Source organism: Globicephala melas, chromosome 7 (assembly GCF_963455315.2).
Source record: "Globicephala melas chromosome 7, mGloMel1.2, whole genome shotgun sequence".
Taxonomy (NCBI): Eukaryota; Metazoa; Chordata; class Mammalia; order Artiodactyla; family Delphinidae; genus Globicephala; species Globicephala melas.
The window spans coordinates 13,381,013-13,395,099 of record NC_083320.1 but is presented as its reverse complement, the minus strand read 5'-3'; the positions used below and the strand labels follow the sequence as shown (position 1 = coordinate 13,395,099).

General features: G+C 40.2%; 1 protein-coding gene across 13 annotated transcripts in view; it reads right to left on the bottom strand.

The window, feature by feature from the left end:
• DOCK10 (dedicator of cytokinesis 10) overlaps positions 1-14,087 on the bottom strand; it is a 279,856-nt gene that overhangs the window by 152,318 nt on the left and 113,451 nt on the right. For all 13 annotated transcript variants that reach the window (XM_030833224.2, XM_030833310.2, XM_060301780.1 and 10 more), the window contains exon 2: positions 1,703-1,822. In XM_030833224.2, coding sequence (XP_030689084.2) covers positions 1,703-1,822 — 120 coding nt within the window. The remainder of the gene's footprint in view (positions 1-1,702; positions 1,823-14,087) is intronic.

Genomic DNA, 14,087 nt, shown 5'->3' with positions numbered 1-14,087 from the left:
TGTCAAGTTGTTTGTGTGTGTGCTGTTTGACAGAAAGAGACTGTTTCAAGGTTTACCCTCGGTCTGAAAGAAAATGAGGATGCAGAATTAAAAAGTAAAACGTGGTTCAACTTTGTGCTTGCAGTTCAGGCCCCGTGGCCCCGTCCCATCACGGAAACAAGATTTCTGTCCAAGATAAGCCTCTTTTAAAGTGTGTCAAACACTCAAGCGAGAGACATTTAAAAGTCTGAAAAACAGATGGGAAGAGTTTCTTTTCCCTGTCTACAAATCTGTCTCCTTTCTTTCCATCATTCTCGGTACTTGGAACAGAAAATTGTTGACTTCCACACACCTCTTTTTTATTAATTCAAGGAGAAAGGTGAAAAAAATGAACCTTTAGAAACCAGAAGCCAGACCTGCCCCCAAGATAAGAGAAGGAATGGAAGTTTGAGGCTGTTTGAGGAAGTGGAAGCCCTGGGGCCCCAGCAACTCGTCAGAGGTTTCCACTGACAGTGGCTGTGCCACAGGTTACCTCAGAGCTGCTTTTTCATCTGCTTTAAGAAGAACCGAGGGGCAGGACAGCAATAAAGACGCAGACGCAGAGAATGGACTTGAGGACACGGGGAGGGGCGAAGGGTAAGCTGGGACACAGTGAGAGAGTGGCATGGACATACATACACTACCAGATGTAAAATAGATAGCTAGTGGGAAGTAGCTGCATAGCACAGGGAGATCAGCTCGGTGCTTTGTGACCAAGAGGGGTGGGATAGGGAGGGTGGGTGGGAGACGCAAGAGGGAGGGGATAATGGGGATATGTGTATACGTATAGCTGATGCACTTTGTTATACAGCAGAAACTAATACAACATTGTAAAGCAACTATACTCCAATAAAGATGTTAAAAAAAAAGAAAGAAATTATATCCACACACACAAAAAAGATGTTCATTTTTGTGATGTCTGAGACTACCTTTCTCTTACAAAAAAAGGAAAGGTTACCATCTGCCCATTGAGATCTCTGTTTATATAGATATTCACTAACAAATTAAACATGCTTCAGATGACCACAGACGGAATGCTTGGGACACATGCGTGCTCATCGTCCATAACTTTACTGTGCTTGTCTCCAAAATGAATTTCCTTTTTATTCATTCCCTGCACCACCCTCTGGAGCGTTCTGTGTGCCAGTGAGCATCACCCTAAATGGGACACATCTCAGATCACAAATCCTTCCGTGAAGATGCGCTTGCCTACCTTTCCTTGCCCACAAGGCTAAGCAAGGGACAACCACGATTAAGGGTGATTTTTAAGACCTACATCTTTTGTGCCCCCGCCTCTGCCTTTGGTTGGTTCCAGTTGCTTGGAAGCTTTCAGTTACAAATGGCCTAAGGGAGGAAGTGTTCTGTGAGGCTAGGTAAGTGGTTAGAAACCAAGATACTGGCAGGGACACAAGTACCACCTGGAGCCAGGCAGCTCCCCATGCCCCTTCCATCCCGTGTGGCCACAATTATCACTGAGCCTCCAATCTTCCAACTTTAGAAGACCTTGGGCACTTTCTATACTGGATATGCGTTCCATCTGTGATGACGGTGATGTAGGGTGACCACAGGAAGAGGGCTGAGCTCCCCAAATCTATAAGGAAAGACAGGGACACAATTTGGGAGGATCTACTATCCCCTTGTGGGGCCCCCCTGAACTTAGATGGCTTGAAAAGACAACACTTACTGAAAAGTCGTCACTGGGGAAGAACAGGAGATCTCGAAGGGGATCATTCTGATAGGTCTTTTCAAGTTCTTCAATGACAGTTTCATAATCCAAAGGCTGGAGAAGCCTGGGCTTTTCTTGCTGTAGACAAAGAAAATATTGTATTAACCACCGAAACGGAGAATCTTGCTTTTTCTCAACATCTGGTTGGATTTCATTTCTTAGAATCACCAAAGCTCTGATATCGTGCAACCCTTCTAAGAGAGTCATGGAGACTCCAGGCATTTGGGGCAAAGCCACATAACTATTATTTCCAGATCTGAAATAATATGAGAAGATCTTGAAATACCTGACATCTCACTCAGTAATTTAAGCGCCAAGCCTCCAGTGCACATGGCGTTCAGCCTTGTCACATCCACAGAGTAGATGTTTATGTAAACCTGATCTTTGTTAATGTGGAGAAAGGCCTTCTCCTTACTTGCTATAGTATTATGATGATTATCATCAATTTTCGTGAATTAGATACTTCCTTGTGAGGTCTACTTGGGTCTATTTTAAGCCGTTGGCTCCCTGCTAGCAATCAAAGTAACACAGACTGTCTTCGTCGTCACTAAAACTTGGATCCTGTGTCAGGATTAATTGCTTGGCTCTGAGCCTCTTTGCCAATATAGAGAGAAGTTGGGTAATTCTTTAGTAGGATTGAACAACACAGTTAATATGGAAACAGTGTGGTGAAAATGGAGAAGAGTCTGAAAAAATAGCTAGATAATCTCACCACATTAAACTCCTAAAGCCAAGGGGAAAGACACCTCCCTCAAAGAAGCTGCCCGAGAGATATTTAAAATGCCAGTGGGAGAAAGGTGGTTGTTTCATTCTACAGTTGATATGTTTACGCCAAACTGTATAGAACTCACAAAGTGAGAAAGATGGAGCCCAAAATAAATAATAAAATATTACTGAAGACTAAGTACACAGTCTAAGTTCCCTTAGCCCTTGGATGAAGCATTCATGCAGCCTAAATAAAAAAGGATCATTGTTTGGATTATTTTTGGGCTCCTGGAAGCTGGAGTGGTCAACGTGAAATCTGCATGCTAAAGTGATCTCATAAATGAAATAAAAAATTATTTTATTTTTCATGTCAATGACATCAGCAGACACTTTCCCACCAACCCCACCCCTCCCCGCTCTGCAAAGCCCACAGATTTAGCTTCAACTTCTAAAGTCTTCTTTGGAAGATCTCTGCTGGTAAAGCTCCAGAAACTGTTACCAACATTTTAATAACTGCTAATGAGCTCCTCAAAGCAGCAGTCAATGTTTTTTTCCAACTATAAAAAACAAAACAAAACAAAATGTAACACAGTGGGCCAACAACATGGATTTCCATGTACTTTCTGCATCGAAACAGAACAAAAACAAACCCATTTTACAAATGCTTGAGTAAACTGAGGATGATGAAAGGTGAATATCCTCTCTGGAAGGGCCCTTCAATGAAGATTGCTGATTTAGCAAATAAAAACACAGGACTTCACGCTTGGAGGAAAGAAGAAATTTAGTTGCCCAACATAATCCATTTAGTGAAAGCTGTGAGACATTCAATATTTTCAAGTAGAAGATACAGAGACACTATGGCATGATGGGTAATTGAAAAAAAAGTCCTTCTTGCATCCTTTCCCTGCCTTTTGATATAATTATTCTATTTTAGACTTCTTTTAGGTTCCAATTCCCTATTTTCCCAGGCAAAAATTAATTCCAAGAAGCACAGATTGATAGCTCAAGAGGCAAATGCAGGCTGCAGACGTTTGTTTTGGCTCACTTATCTTAATGATTTTAGTTGGCTTTGAATGTCTCTGAGTAGTGGTATTTCACTCCAGGTCAGCAACAGACCTCAGTAGCCTATCACCTCTTACCCTGCAATGTCACATGTAAAAAACCTTTTTTTAAACTTTTTATTTTATATCGGAGTATAGTTGATTAACAATGTTGTGGTAGTTTCAGGTGTACAGCAAAGTGATCCAGTTATACATATAAATGTATCTATTCTTTTTCAAATTCTTTTCCCATTTAGGTTGTTACATAATACTGAACAGAGTTCCCTGTGCTATACAGTAGGTCCTTGCTGGTTATCCATTTTAAATATAGCAGCGTGTACATGTCAATCCCAAACACCCTAACTATCCCATCCCCCCACCCTTCCTCTCCTGGTACCCGTAAGTTCATTCTCTAAGTCTGTGAGCCTGTTTCTGTTTTGTAAATAAGTTCATTTGTATCACGATGTCACATTTATAATATATTACCAGCTGCCCCAATAAGCCTTCAAGTCTGAAACACCTGGCTTATTCTGGAATCTCTTTTCCCCCCCTTAATATTGTGTTTGTGTATGGGACGTAGCAAATAAAACAGAATGCACTGTAAAACGGTCAGGAAGCTCTTATCTCCGCCATCGAGTTGGTTGGTAAGCCCCATTTCCTCACTGTTTCTTCAGCTCAAGTGTCTGATGTCCTTCTACCAACAGTTCATGATGTGATTACTAACACTTTCCCTTTTCTCTCCCTTCTTCACACCAACATGCATAGGAGTGTGGGAGTGTGGCTTAGTGTGCGTTGGGATTTATAGGTTTAACTACTGTCAGCAATCCCCCGACCCCTGACCAGCCTCCTCCCATGACTGGTGACTGTTTAATGAGATGTGCATCCGCCACAAAAACAGGAGTGCCCCTGTGGCCTCTGTCCTTCTGCACAGCCCCTTCCGGTGCCCCTCACCAGATCTCTGAGCTGGGTGGAGGGCTGTCCTGGCAATCATGCCCATTCCCACTCACCCTTCACAGCACCTGCCCCAGAATCTGGGCCTGGGCCAGAGGGGCAGGGGAAAGAGGAGGCATTAGTAGGAAAAAAAAAAAATAGAAAAAAATATGAACAGACTCAGCTTTGGGATTTCCAAACACAAAATAAATTATATATGAAATTATATCTCTACCACATGCGATGGAAAGACTTCGTTTGCTTTTCCCAAAGAAATAAAATGGAGAAAGCCTCGAAAAAAAAAGGCAAATGACATAAGGATGTTTTAGAAGGCCTTCTACAGTCTTGTTCTCACTATCATTTTTTTTTTTTTTTTTTTGCGGTACGCGGGCCTCTCACTGTTGTGGCCTCTCCCGTTGCGGAGCACAGGCTCCGGACGCGGACGCGCAGGCTCAGCGGCCATGGCTCACGGGCCTAGCTGCTCCGCGGCATGTGGGATCTTCCTGGACCAGGGCACGAACCCGCGTCCTCTGCATTGGTAGGCGGATTCCCAACCACTGCGCCACCAGGGAAACCCCTCACTGTCATTTTAGTTTTATCTCCCTTTAGTCGAAAACTTAAGCGTTAATAAACAACCGCAGGTCAAGACCTTCAAAGATCTTTCTATTTATTTATTTACTTACTTACTTGTTTATTTATTTTTACTAGGGCCTAAACTCCACCTAAAATGAATCCCACCTAAATTAGTACAATAGGAAAATCAGAGTTCACAAGTCACTGGTTATTAATAAAACCACAGGAAATCTGAATCCTAAACTCTCCTTGATACACACAATAAATGGCATAGCCTGTAAGCACCTGTTGGAAGGTATATTTTTAGTTATTCACTTCAGGCTATGACATGCCAGCCAATTAACAAAGGAGGTTTACTAAGCCCTTCCTGTTTAAAATGTTGCACTGAGGTTATCCTGACTTGGGGCTGCAAAGCCTAGCAGATCTGCTTCATATCATTTATTAAGTTTTGACCTCTGGGGGATAAGTAAAATTCTATCTTTCCAGGGAATTTGTTAAATAGTGTGCAACGTTCAAGATATTCAATGTTTCATAATTTGGGGAATATGAGGTTCATAAATAAAAATAATAGTGATATCTTCCACAGTACCTAGAGCTTAGAATTTGGCAATGCTCGCCAAGGATGCTTTATGCATCTGTGATGGTGAGAATCCAGGCTATGCAACCAGTAGTCTTCTCTGGAGCAAGAGAGCTGTCAGTTCCATGTTTTGGTCAAAGAGACAGATGTATACAAAGATGATGGGATCGGTTAATTTCTCACTACTGCTCCTTACAGAGATTTTGAGTGAAACTGGGAACTGAGAAGCATTGATTTACAGCTTTACAACAGTTGGGTTGTCCCTCCTGAATTTAATGTGCCTCTTTCCTTTGGAAATGCACCAACTGGGATAAGGTATGTGCCAAGATTACCCTGAATTGGATTGGACTTTTATAGTGCTTTTTACTCTTACTCTTTTTCTCTCAAATGAGTAATGAATTTCATTAGCTGTTCTAAAATCACTCCAGGCATGGGAAAAGGCAACCACCAGTGCCCGTCATTATGTGGCAGGGCTGGTGCTGCACTGATGTGGGAATAGGGCTATTCTTTTGATATAGTATTAAGACATTTGTTTGATCTACTCCCCCAGATCCACAGCTCTCTTTCAATTCGACTTCACAGCAGAAGAATGGGCTCCTGTCACAAAAACAAATGCTTTCTTCCCCTCTCCTTATTCCACAACTTTTCATGGAACGCCAACGCAAATCTAAGCCTTGGAATTGGTGAACCTGCCATCTTGGTAACAACCTGAGCTGCCAGGAGCTGTTTACTGGTACGAAACAAGCAGACTGTCCATGCTTTAGCTGAAGACTCTAATTTCAAGAACGTGGTGTGCTACCACAAAGGTCTGAATTATTTTCATAATTATAATTCAAAAGCAAATGAATGTAGAAATGACACTGAAGGTCTAAGCATTTGAAGTATGTAACACTGAAAAAAGTCAAATGACTACATGATCAACCTAGACATCTCTCCAGAATCTAAGAAATAACCTAGACCACGCAGCCTCATTTTAGGGAAGTGTGATTATAGGTTTTCTATGTTGAGATGCAACAGAGAGTGTAACATGCACTCTAGAACCAGAATTCCTGGGCTCCTGGTCCTGGCATTGCCACTTACAGGCTATGGAACTTTGGGCATGTTAGAATCTCTGTGCCTTAGTTTCCCAATCTGTAAAATGGACATTTTAGTAGGAGTTAGATCATAGGACTGAATGAGGTAATATCTGTTATGCTCTTAGAACAAAACTCTACCCATAGTACTCATTACATAAGTGTTAAGTAGATAAAGGCTGTGAGTTTTAAATTTCCACTAGTCATGGATTTAAGGCACCTGTATTGTAAATTTAATGTGTACAGAGAGCAAATAATAGGTGCTCAATAAATATCTGTTGAGTAAATAAGTTTATATCCTTTCATCCAGGAATTCCTTTTCTGGGACTCTATTTTAAAGAAATAATCACACATATAATCCAAGAAGTATACAAGGATATCATTGCAATATTACCTTTGTAACAAGATGGAGAAAATCTCTCCACTTTAATGCAAGAGGGCTAAGAAAGGCAGGCAGGCTGGTGGAGGCTATATCTAAAAGGTGAAGACACCAGAGTTGTTGTTCACAAAAAGCGATTCATATTTTCCAAGAATCGTATGTAGTGGAGAAAGGCTTAGTGCTTTAATGGGCTTTGGGAAGGATACTGAAAATAGGATAGGAGTTGGAAAAGAATCAGTGAAAAATTGTGTGGTACATGCTGTAATTCTCCTTGTAACTCTTCAAATATTCAGTAAAGCTAGTTAGCTCACAACATTTTGCATGTGATTGGCTTTCGTGGGGAAACGTGAGGAGGTTGGGGTCCATGATCAAGATGGCAAGTATTGCTGCAAAGGGAAAGAAGACGATGAAAGGAGGAAGGAAAGGAAGTCAAATGCATCCTGACAATGGTTCTAGATTCACACATATTATGACATTAGAATTGAGTCCAGAAAAGCTAGATCTCTGAGGGGTAATAAAGCCTGAAGGACCAGCAGAGCTAAATATGGGAAACAATAAATTATTAAAGGTAAAGAATGATTAGGAAATTATGGCACATCCATTCTAAGAAACAGTACATGCTCATTAAAACTGAGGTTTTAAAGTTTGCAATGACAAGCAAAATTGCTTATGTATTGTTAAGTAAAAGTAGGAATAAATACTGCACACTGAATAACTGCACAAAATTTTTAAAAATTAAAGAAAAGAATTAGAAATCTGTATCCACATATTATCAATTATATTTAGATGGGACTATGATGTTTAGGATTTTGTCATTTTGAATTTTTGCATTTTCCAAATCTTCTGTAATGAACATATATTTCTTTCATCATGGTGAAAAATGAACTTGGCCTTTCAAAACTCTCATGTCTCTGAAAACACTGGGGAGTTGCTTGGTTTTAAAATTGTTTACCCTTTGAAAACACACCAAAGAGGGAAAGTAGAAAAGCACATGAAAGTTCAACCACTAACAACTTGAAGTAATTAAAAAAAGAGAAATAAAACACTGGTGAAAAGAGACCAGGGAAAATAACTACAGATTATGTATGTGATTCTAGAAGCTAATGTCAGCAAGAAAGGGAAGAACAATTAGCAATTTATTAACAAAAGTATTTTGAGCTCTGTAGGGAACCAGAAACATTTGGTAAGTTACTTAAGCAGCTCTGTGCATTGGCCACTCTTGCAAAGGATTAAAAGTCAGAATCTCTAGTTCGAAGTCCAGGGTCTTTTACCTCCCAGCTAAGTAACTTGGACAGTCATTTAAACTGAGACTTAGAGAGACTGACTCAAAGGAATCAAAGGGCAACTTCCTGCTTACAGCAGTGTTGTCATAAGGATCAAAGAGATGAAGTATGTGAGGGTGTTAAGTGAACCACCAAAAGCGAGGCAAATATAGATTTTTCTTTATTCGAAAACGATTGAAAATTACCACATATGTTTAACCCCAAATATATCCCAACACCAAGTCAAACCAACCAACTAATCAAACTGGTGATACTAAATTCTTCATGTCCCAGAAACTGTCCTACATGCTTTTATGTTTGTTATCTAAATTTCCTTAAAAAGCAAACAAACAAACAAATAAACCTTGATAATCAGTGGTTCTACTGGAAGCAAAAGAGGTAAAAGCATAAGGAAAAGCATTGAAATTTAGGAAAGGGCAGCATCTCCTCTGTGTCTTCTGAATCAAGTCAGGCCGCTCTATGACCGGCAGGAAGAAGGAAGGCAATCTAATTATGTACATCAGCAAATGAAAGTGACTTTGAAAGTCTGCCTTTTATTTTCCTTGAGAAACCAACCTAGAAAATATTTTCTTGTATTTATATTTTCAGATCAAAAGAAAAGGATTAAATTTAGGATTAGTTTAGTATTAAACTCATTAGCTTTGCCAAGATAAATACCTAGACAACAAAGTTTTATCAAAAGATATTTAGAATTTCTTTCTGTAGCTCTAACCTACACACATGCAAGTCAAGTTTGTGAGCAATAAGGAGTTAATAGGATCGCTAAGGACTAAAATCAGGAAAAGGGTTTGATGGGATGAGAAATGGAGAACAATCTCTATAGCAAACCCCTTGTGTTTGGGGCCACATGTCTGTGCTGTAAATGTTAAGTGTCATTAGGAAGCCAAGCACTGGTTACTCACCGTTAGGGTTACTCTAGTTAGTCTGACCTGAACCACTTGCTTGGTTCTGCTTTTCAAAAAAATCTGATCTTTTCAAGAAAGAGTATTATGCAAAGAGTTTTTTCCCCTACCTTTGAGATGTTTCATATTTTTTCTGTGACATGCAGTGTCTACTGTGATGCTAGTCTAGACTTCCTCTATTTTCCTCAACCACCCCTGTCGCTTTCAGATATCTGAATCTTTATTCTAATTTTAGTATTTATAACAGAATTAAGTTTATATCTGAATGCCTTCATCAGCTGACAATATTATCCATCTAGGCTAATGACCCAGAAAAACAAATAAAAATAGGTGTGCACTTCAGGACCAGTACAGAAGGCTCTAGTAGGGCATGACATGCCAATTACTTAAACATTCTCTTCACATCTTGACCTACAGGCAAATAGGGAACAGTGAGGGTCCACACGGTCTTTAGACAGACCCTAAAAAAAAAAATACCAATCTCGACATCTCCAAACAAATTAGAAACAACACAGCTGTTAATTAATTTCAATGTTATCAAGATGACTGATTACATTTCTTAAAGAAACTAAGAGATCTAAATGACACATGGATTCTTTAGATCTCAAGTTCATCCAGGGCCCTTTGGCCTTAGTGCAACTGGAATGGAACCAACTTCCACACTACCTGTGTTTAAAACAAACAAGAAATTTGCGAAGACCCCACACAGCTGGATCCACGGCCACAGCTGTCAGCCTGTGGTCCTGTGACAGATTTAATTCAGCCTTTCATCAAAGGGAGTTCCACTGGACAACTTCTCAACTGTTTGAGCTTCAGAAAGCAAGATGAACTTTTCTTACCAAAAAGGAAATGATTAAGTAAGGAATAAGCCATCTTATGCTGACCCTTTAACCTTCTCTCTGTCTTCAACCCCACAGTTTCATGAGAATGGATAAACACCAGTTAAGTCAAAGTTAAGAGCTGTGCAGCTGGGCAAACTCAGATTAAGCTGAATTTGGAAACAGTTCCCTTGGTAACAAAAACGGACATAGATCTCAGAAGAAATCAGCCAAAAGTAACTCTGTAAATGTCCTAGTCCATTTCAGTGATATAAAGCAGGTTAAACTTGGTAAATTACAAAGTTGTTTGCAAATACGAAGGATGATTAGTCATCATATTCAACACAAACATTATAGTTAGAAAAATCAGGATATTCTATTAACCCTTAATTTCATTAGGAAAATTAAGGACCCGAAGAGATTTATAGAATGAAATAAGGTATAGTTTCAATCTGAATTTAAATCTTTTCAGTCTTATTTTCTCTTTTAAGGCAATTTAACAACATATATCTCTTAGGAGCATGTCAAAATTCACTCATTTTTGCTCCGAAAATGAAAACAGAAAAGTGCCTGCTTCTTTGCCTAACACTGGTACTTGTAAAGAGGTAGGAAAGAAGATCTAAATCAAATTAAATGACGTCTCATTTAGTTTTCTAGAAACACTTGAAAGATAATAAATATCATTAAAAATACATCACGACCCAATTACAAGTCCACCTGACACCAGGGAAATTAACGCCTTTGAGCCAGCTGCCAGGATTTTTAGATTAATTTATATAAAGTCTGTGATGAAAGCTGCCACCAGCTTAAACTCTGATACTATTTTAGTACTTTAACAGGCACACAAATGAGTCAAATGTGAGAGGTATGTATGTGTGTGTACATAAACACATACATGTCACAAATACACGAATGTAAATAGTCCTGTCAACAACATGAATTATATATGTTCAATAAATCTTCCCATAATGATTGGTCAGCTCATTCTTTTATTTCCTTTCTTAACCTTTGGCTACTTGGAACTGAATATCAATAGTGGACATTTGTTGTTTTTTGACCTAAGTAACATCCATCCTGCTTTCTTTTAGTACTAGCATGTTAATTTCCTTCTGAGGGGGTACTTCTTTCTCCTTCCCTGTAAAGAGCAGTGTCGGTGGGTCTGATAATTTAAAAAGTCCTGTTTTTCCGTGATCAAGGGCATGTGACCCCAGCCCATTCAACACTTCCCGCCAGGACTCTGAATCTTGAAGGAGAGATGCCAAAATCCCACATGACCGTCCATTAGTTCCAAACACCAAGACCATCCCTGTTTCCCACTGCCCCGAGCTGCTCTAAGTCCATTCTTGTTCTTTGCCCAGCCTGTCTCTCCATTCTTCCTCTGTTCCCTTCTCTGGATGTGTTTGTTTACCAGGGAAGCTCTCTTCTGCTTGCATCTAAAAGAATCTAAAATGATATAATACAAGGAGCAGCGCCTACAATAAGGGACTATTATTTCCTCAACTTACCTTTGTTTGGATTTGAATCATCTTAAAGGAGAACCTCTCCTGTAGCCAATGACTCCTTGAAGTACAGGATGTAGGTTTAGTAAACTCATGTGTTACTAATGAATTCCAACGTCATCCTACTCTATAAAAAATATATCAGGTATCATGCATCCTGAGAATGGGGGACAAATACCTTCTTGGTTTTCCAAGGTGATAAACTCAGTGAAGGCTTCATCTCTAATTTTCCACTAAGCCTAATCCATTCTAATCATCCCTCTCTGATGTCACCAGAGCAACTGGGGCCAAAAAATAAGTTTATGTCCACATTTGCTTTCAGTGCTGATGTTGTCACAAACTATAATTTTGTCTCTATAGGAGGTGCCAGGTTGCATTGGAATTTGTGTTAGAGATGACCGACCAGGTGTCTCTAAGCCATTGCTGGCCCTGTATCACCTTCCTTCATTCTGTCATTTTCAGCTTAAGAGAAAACATTTGCTATATTTGTTGTATTAAAACCAATTCATGTGTTTTTACTTGTAGAAATAACATAGTCACACCAAACAATTTAATACTAATAGTAACTTTAGACACTACCATTTTTTATCATTTACCCCATATATGCTAATGATAGCTTTTATTTTCCTACTACTATTATCATGATCAAATGGCAAGGCCTATAATAAGTGTTTAACACTTTCTCTCACTGAATACTCATATCAAGCCTAGAAGAGGTCATCATTGCTTTATTTTACAAATGCAGAAACTTGGAATCTGAGGACCTGCTCAGCAACTTGATAGAACAACTGATATTTCAATCCAGCTCAGGATAAAGCCTTTGGTCCCCTCCATTACACTCTACCAGCAAAGGTTATAGCTTTGCAGGAATAAGAATCAGAAACGCTTTTTTTTTTTTCCTATTGGGAAGGTTCTACAATAGAGCTGTAGCTTGGGTACTATTCCTGCTCCCTTGGTCAGTTTCCACAATGAGGGAAATTAGAAGGCTGGGGGCTGGTGGGAGGTCACTGGGCACCTCAAGGGAGGAAGTCGTAGGCACAGAGGACTAAGAAACATTTATAAAATGGTACGGAAGATGAAGAAAAGGAGATGAAAAGGTATATTAAGGAATCATATAAGGAATGTGTGATTTTATGATTTATAATAAGAAATATAAAGTTGGTCTTCATCCTCCTTTATGGCACTGAGCTCCTAAAACCCTTGGAATTTCCTAAGAGCATGATGAAGGTGTTTTTTGTTATGTTAATGAATGACTTTTGGACAGGGTGGGGTGGGAGGTTGGTTTCCATGAGAACCAACCATGTGATTAGAGAGCTGGCCCTTTCCATCCCACCTCCCTGACTTCTGGGGAGATCAAGTGGGGTTTGAGGTTGAATCAGTGTTTAAGAGCCAATGACTTAATCAACGATGCCTGTGTAATGAAGCCTTTATAAAAACCCAAAAGGATGGTGTTTGGAGAGCTTCTGGGTTGGTGAACATGGAGACTGGGGGAGACTGGTGCCTTTCCCCATACCTTGCCCTATGCATCTCTTCCATCTGGCTGTTCCTGAGTTATATCCTTTTATAGTAAATCAGTGATCTAGTAAGTAAAATGTTTCTCTGAGTTCTGTGAGCTGCTCTAGCAAATTAGTCGAACCGGAGAGGGGATCATGGGAACCTGTGATTTATAGCCAGTGGATCAGAAGTACAGATAACAACTTGGACTTGCACCTGGCGTCTGAAGTCAGAGCGGGTGGCTGGAACCTCCAATCTATAGCCCGTTGGTCAGAAGCACAGGTGATAACCTAGACTTGTGGTTGGCATCTGACATGGGATCAGGGTAGCCTCGTAGGACTGAGCTTAACCTGTGAGATCTGACATGACCTCCAGGTAGGCGGTGTTAGAACCGATTTAAATTTAGGACACCCAGCTGGTACCACACAGAATTTCTTGGTGTGGGGAAAAACCTCCACGCATTTGGTGACCAGAGGCGTCAGAAATGAAGTGTTTTGTATGAGGAGTAAAGGAGACACATAAGAAAGAGAAGACAGGTGGAAAACTGAAGTTTTCCAACTGAGAATGCTAGATAACGTTTGTGTCAAAAACCACAGCGGAACCTGCCACCAATTGAGGGACTGTCTGCATTAAGAAAGTTTTGTACTGCTGTCATCTGGGAAATAAAAGATGGGGGGATCATGGTGTTATTTCCTGTCCACTGTGCCCCCTCCCCACCCCCCTCTGACAAATGGTCCACCTCCTGCTCAGATAGTTGTAAAGAACATTGTCATGGAGCTAAGCTCTGCCCAGTTTGGCTTGGCAGTTCTCCTCCACCTTGTCTCTCTCTGGATTTAACTCTGCTTCCTCTCCTAGCACTCAGTCTCGAGGAAAGTAAGGTCATTCTTGGTTCAATTGCAGGTACTAATCCGAAGTCCACTTTGAAAGCGTCTTCTCTGCAGCTACGCAGCATCTGAGCTAGCTGTTCCCTATTGCTTCAGCCACAGGCAGACTCCTCAGATCCAGTTTCAACTTACACTTCTCCATTTCTGTGGTCTGGACTGAATTCAGATCCCCTGTTTACTCCTGTT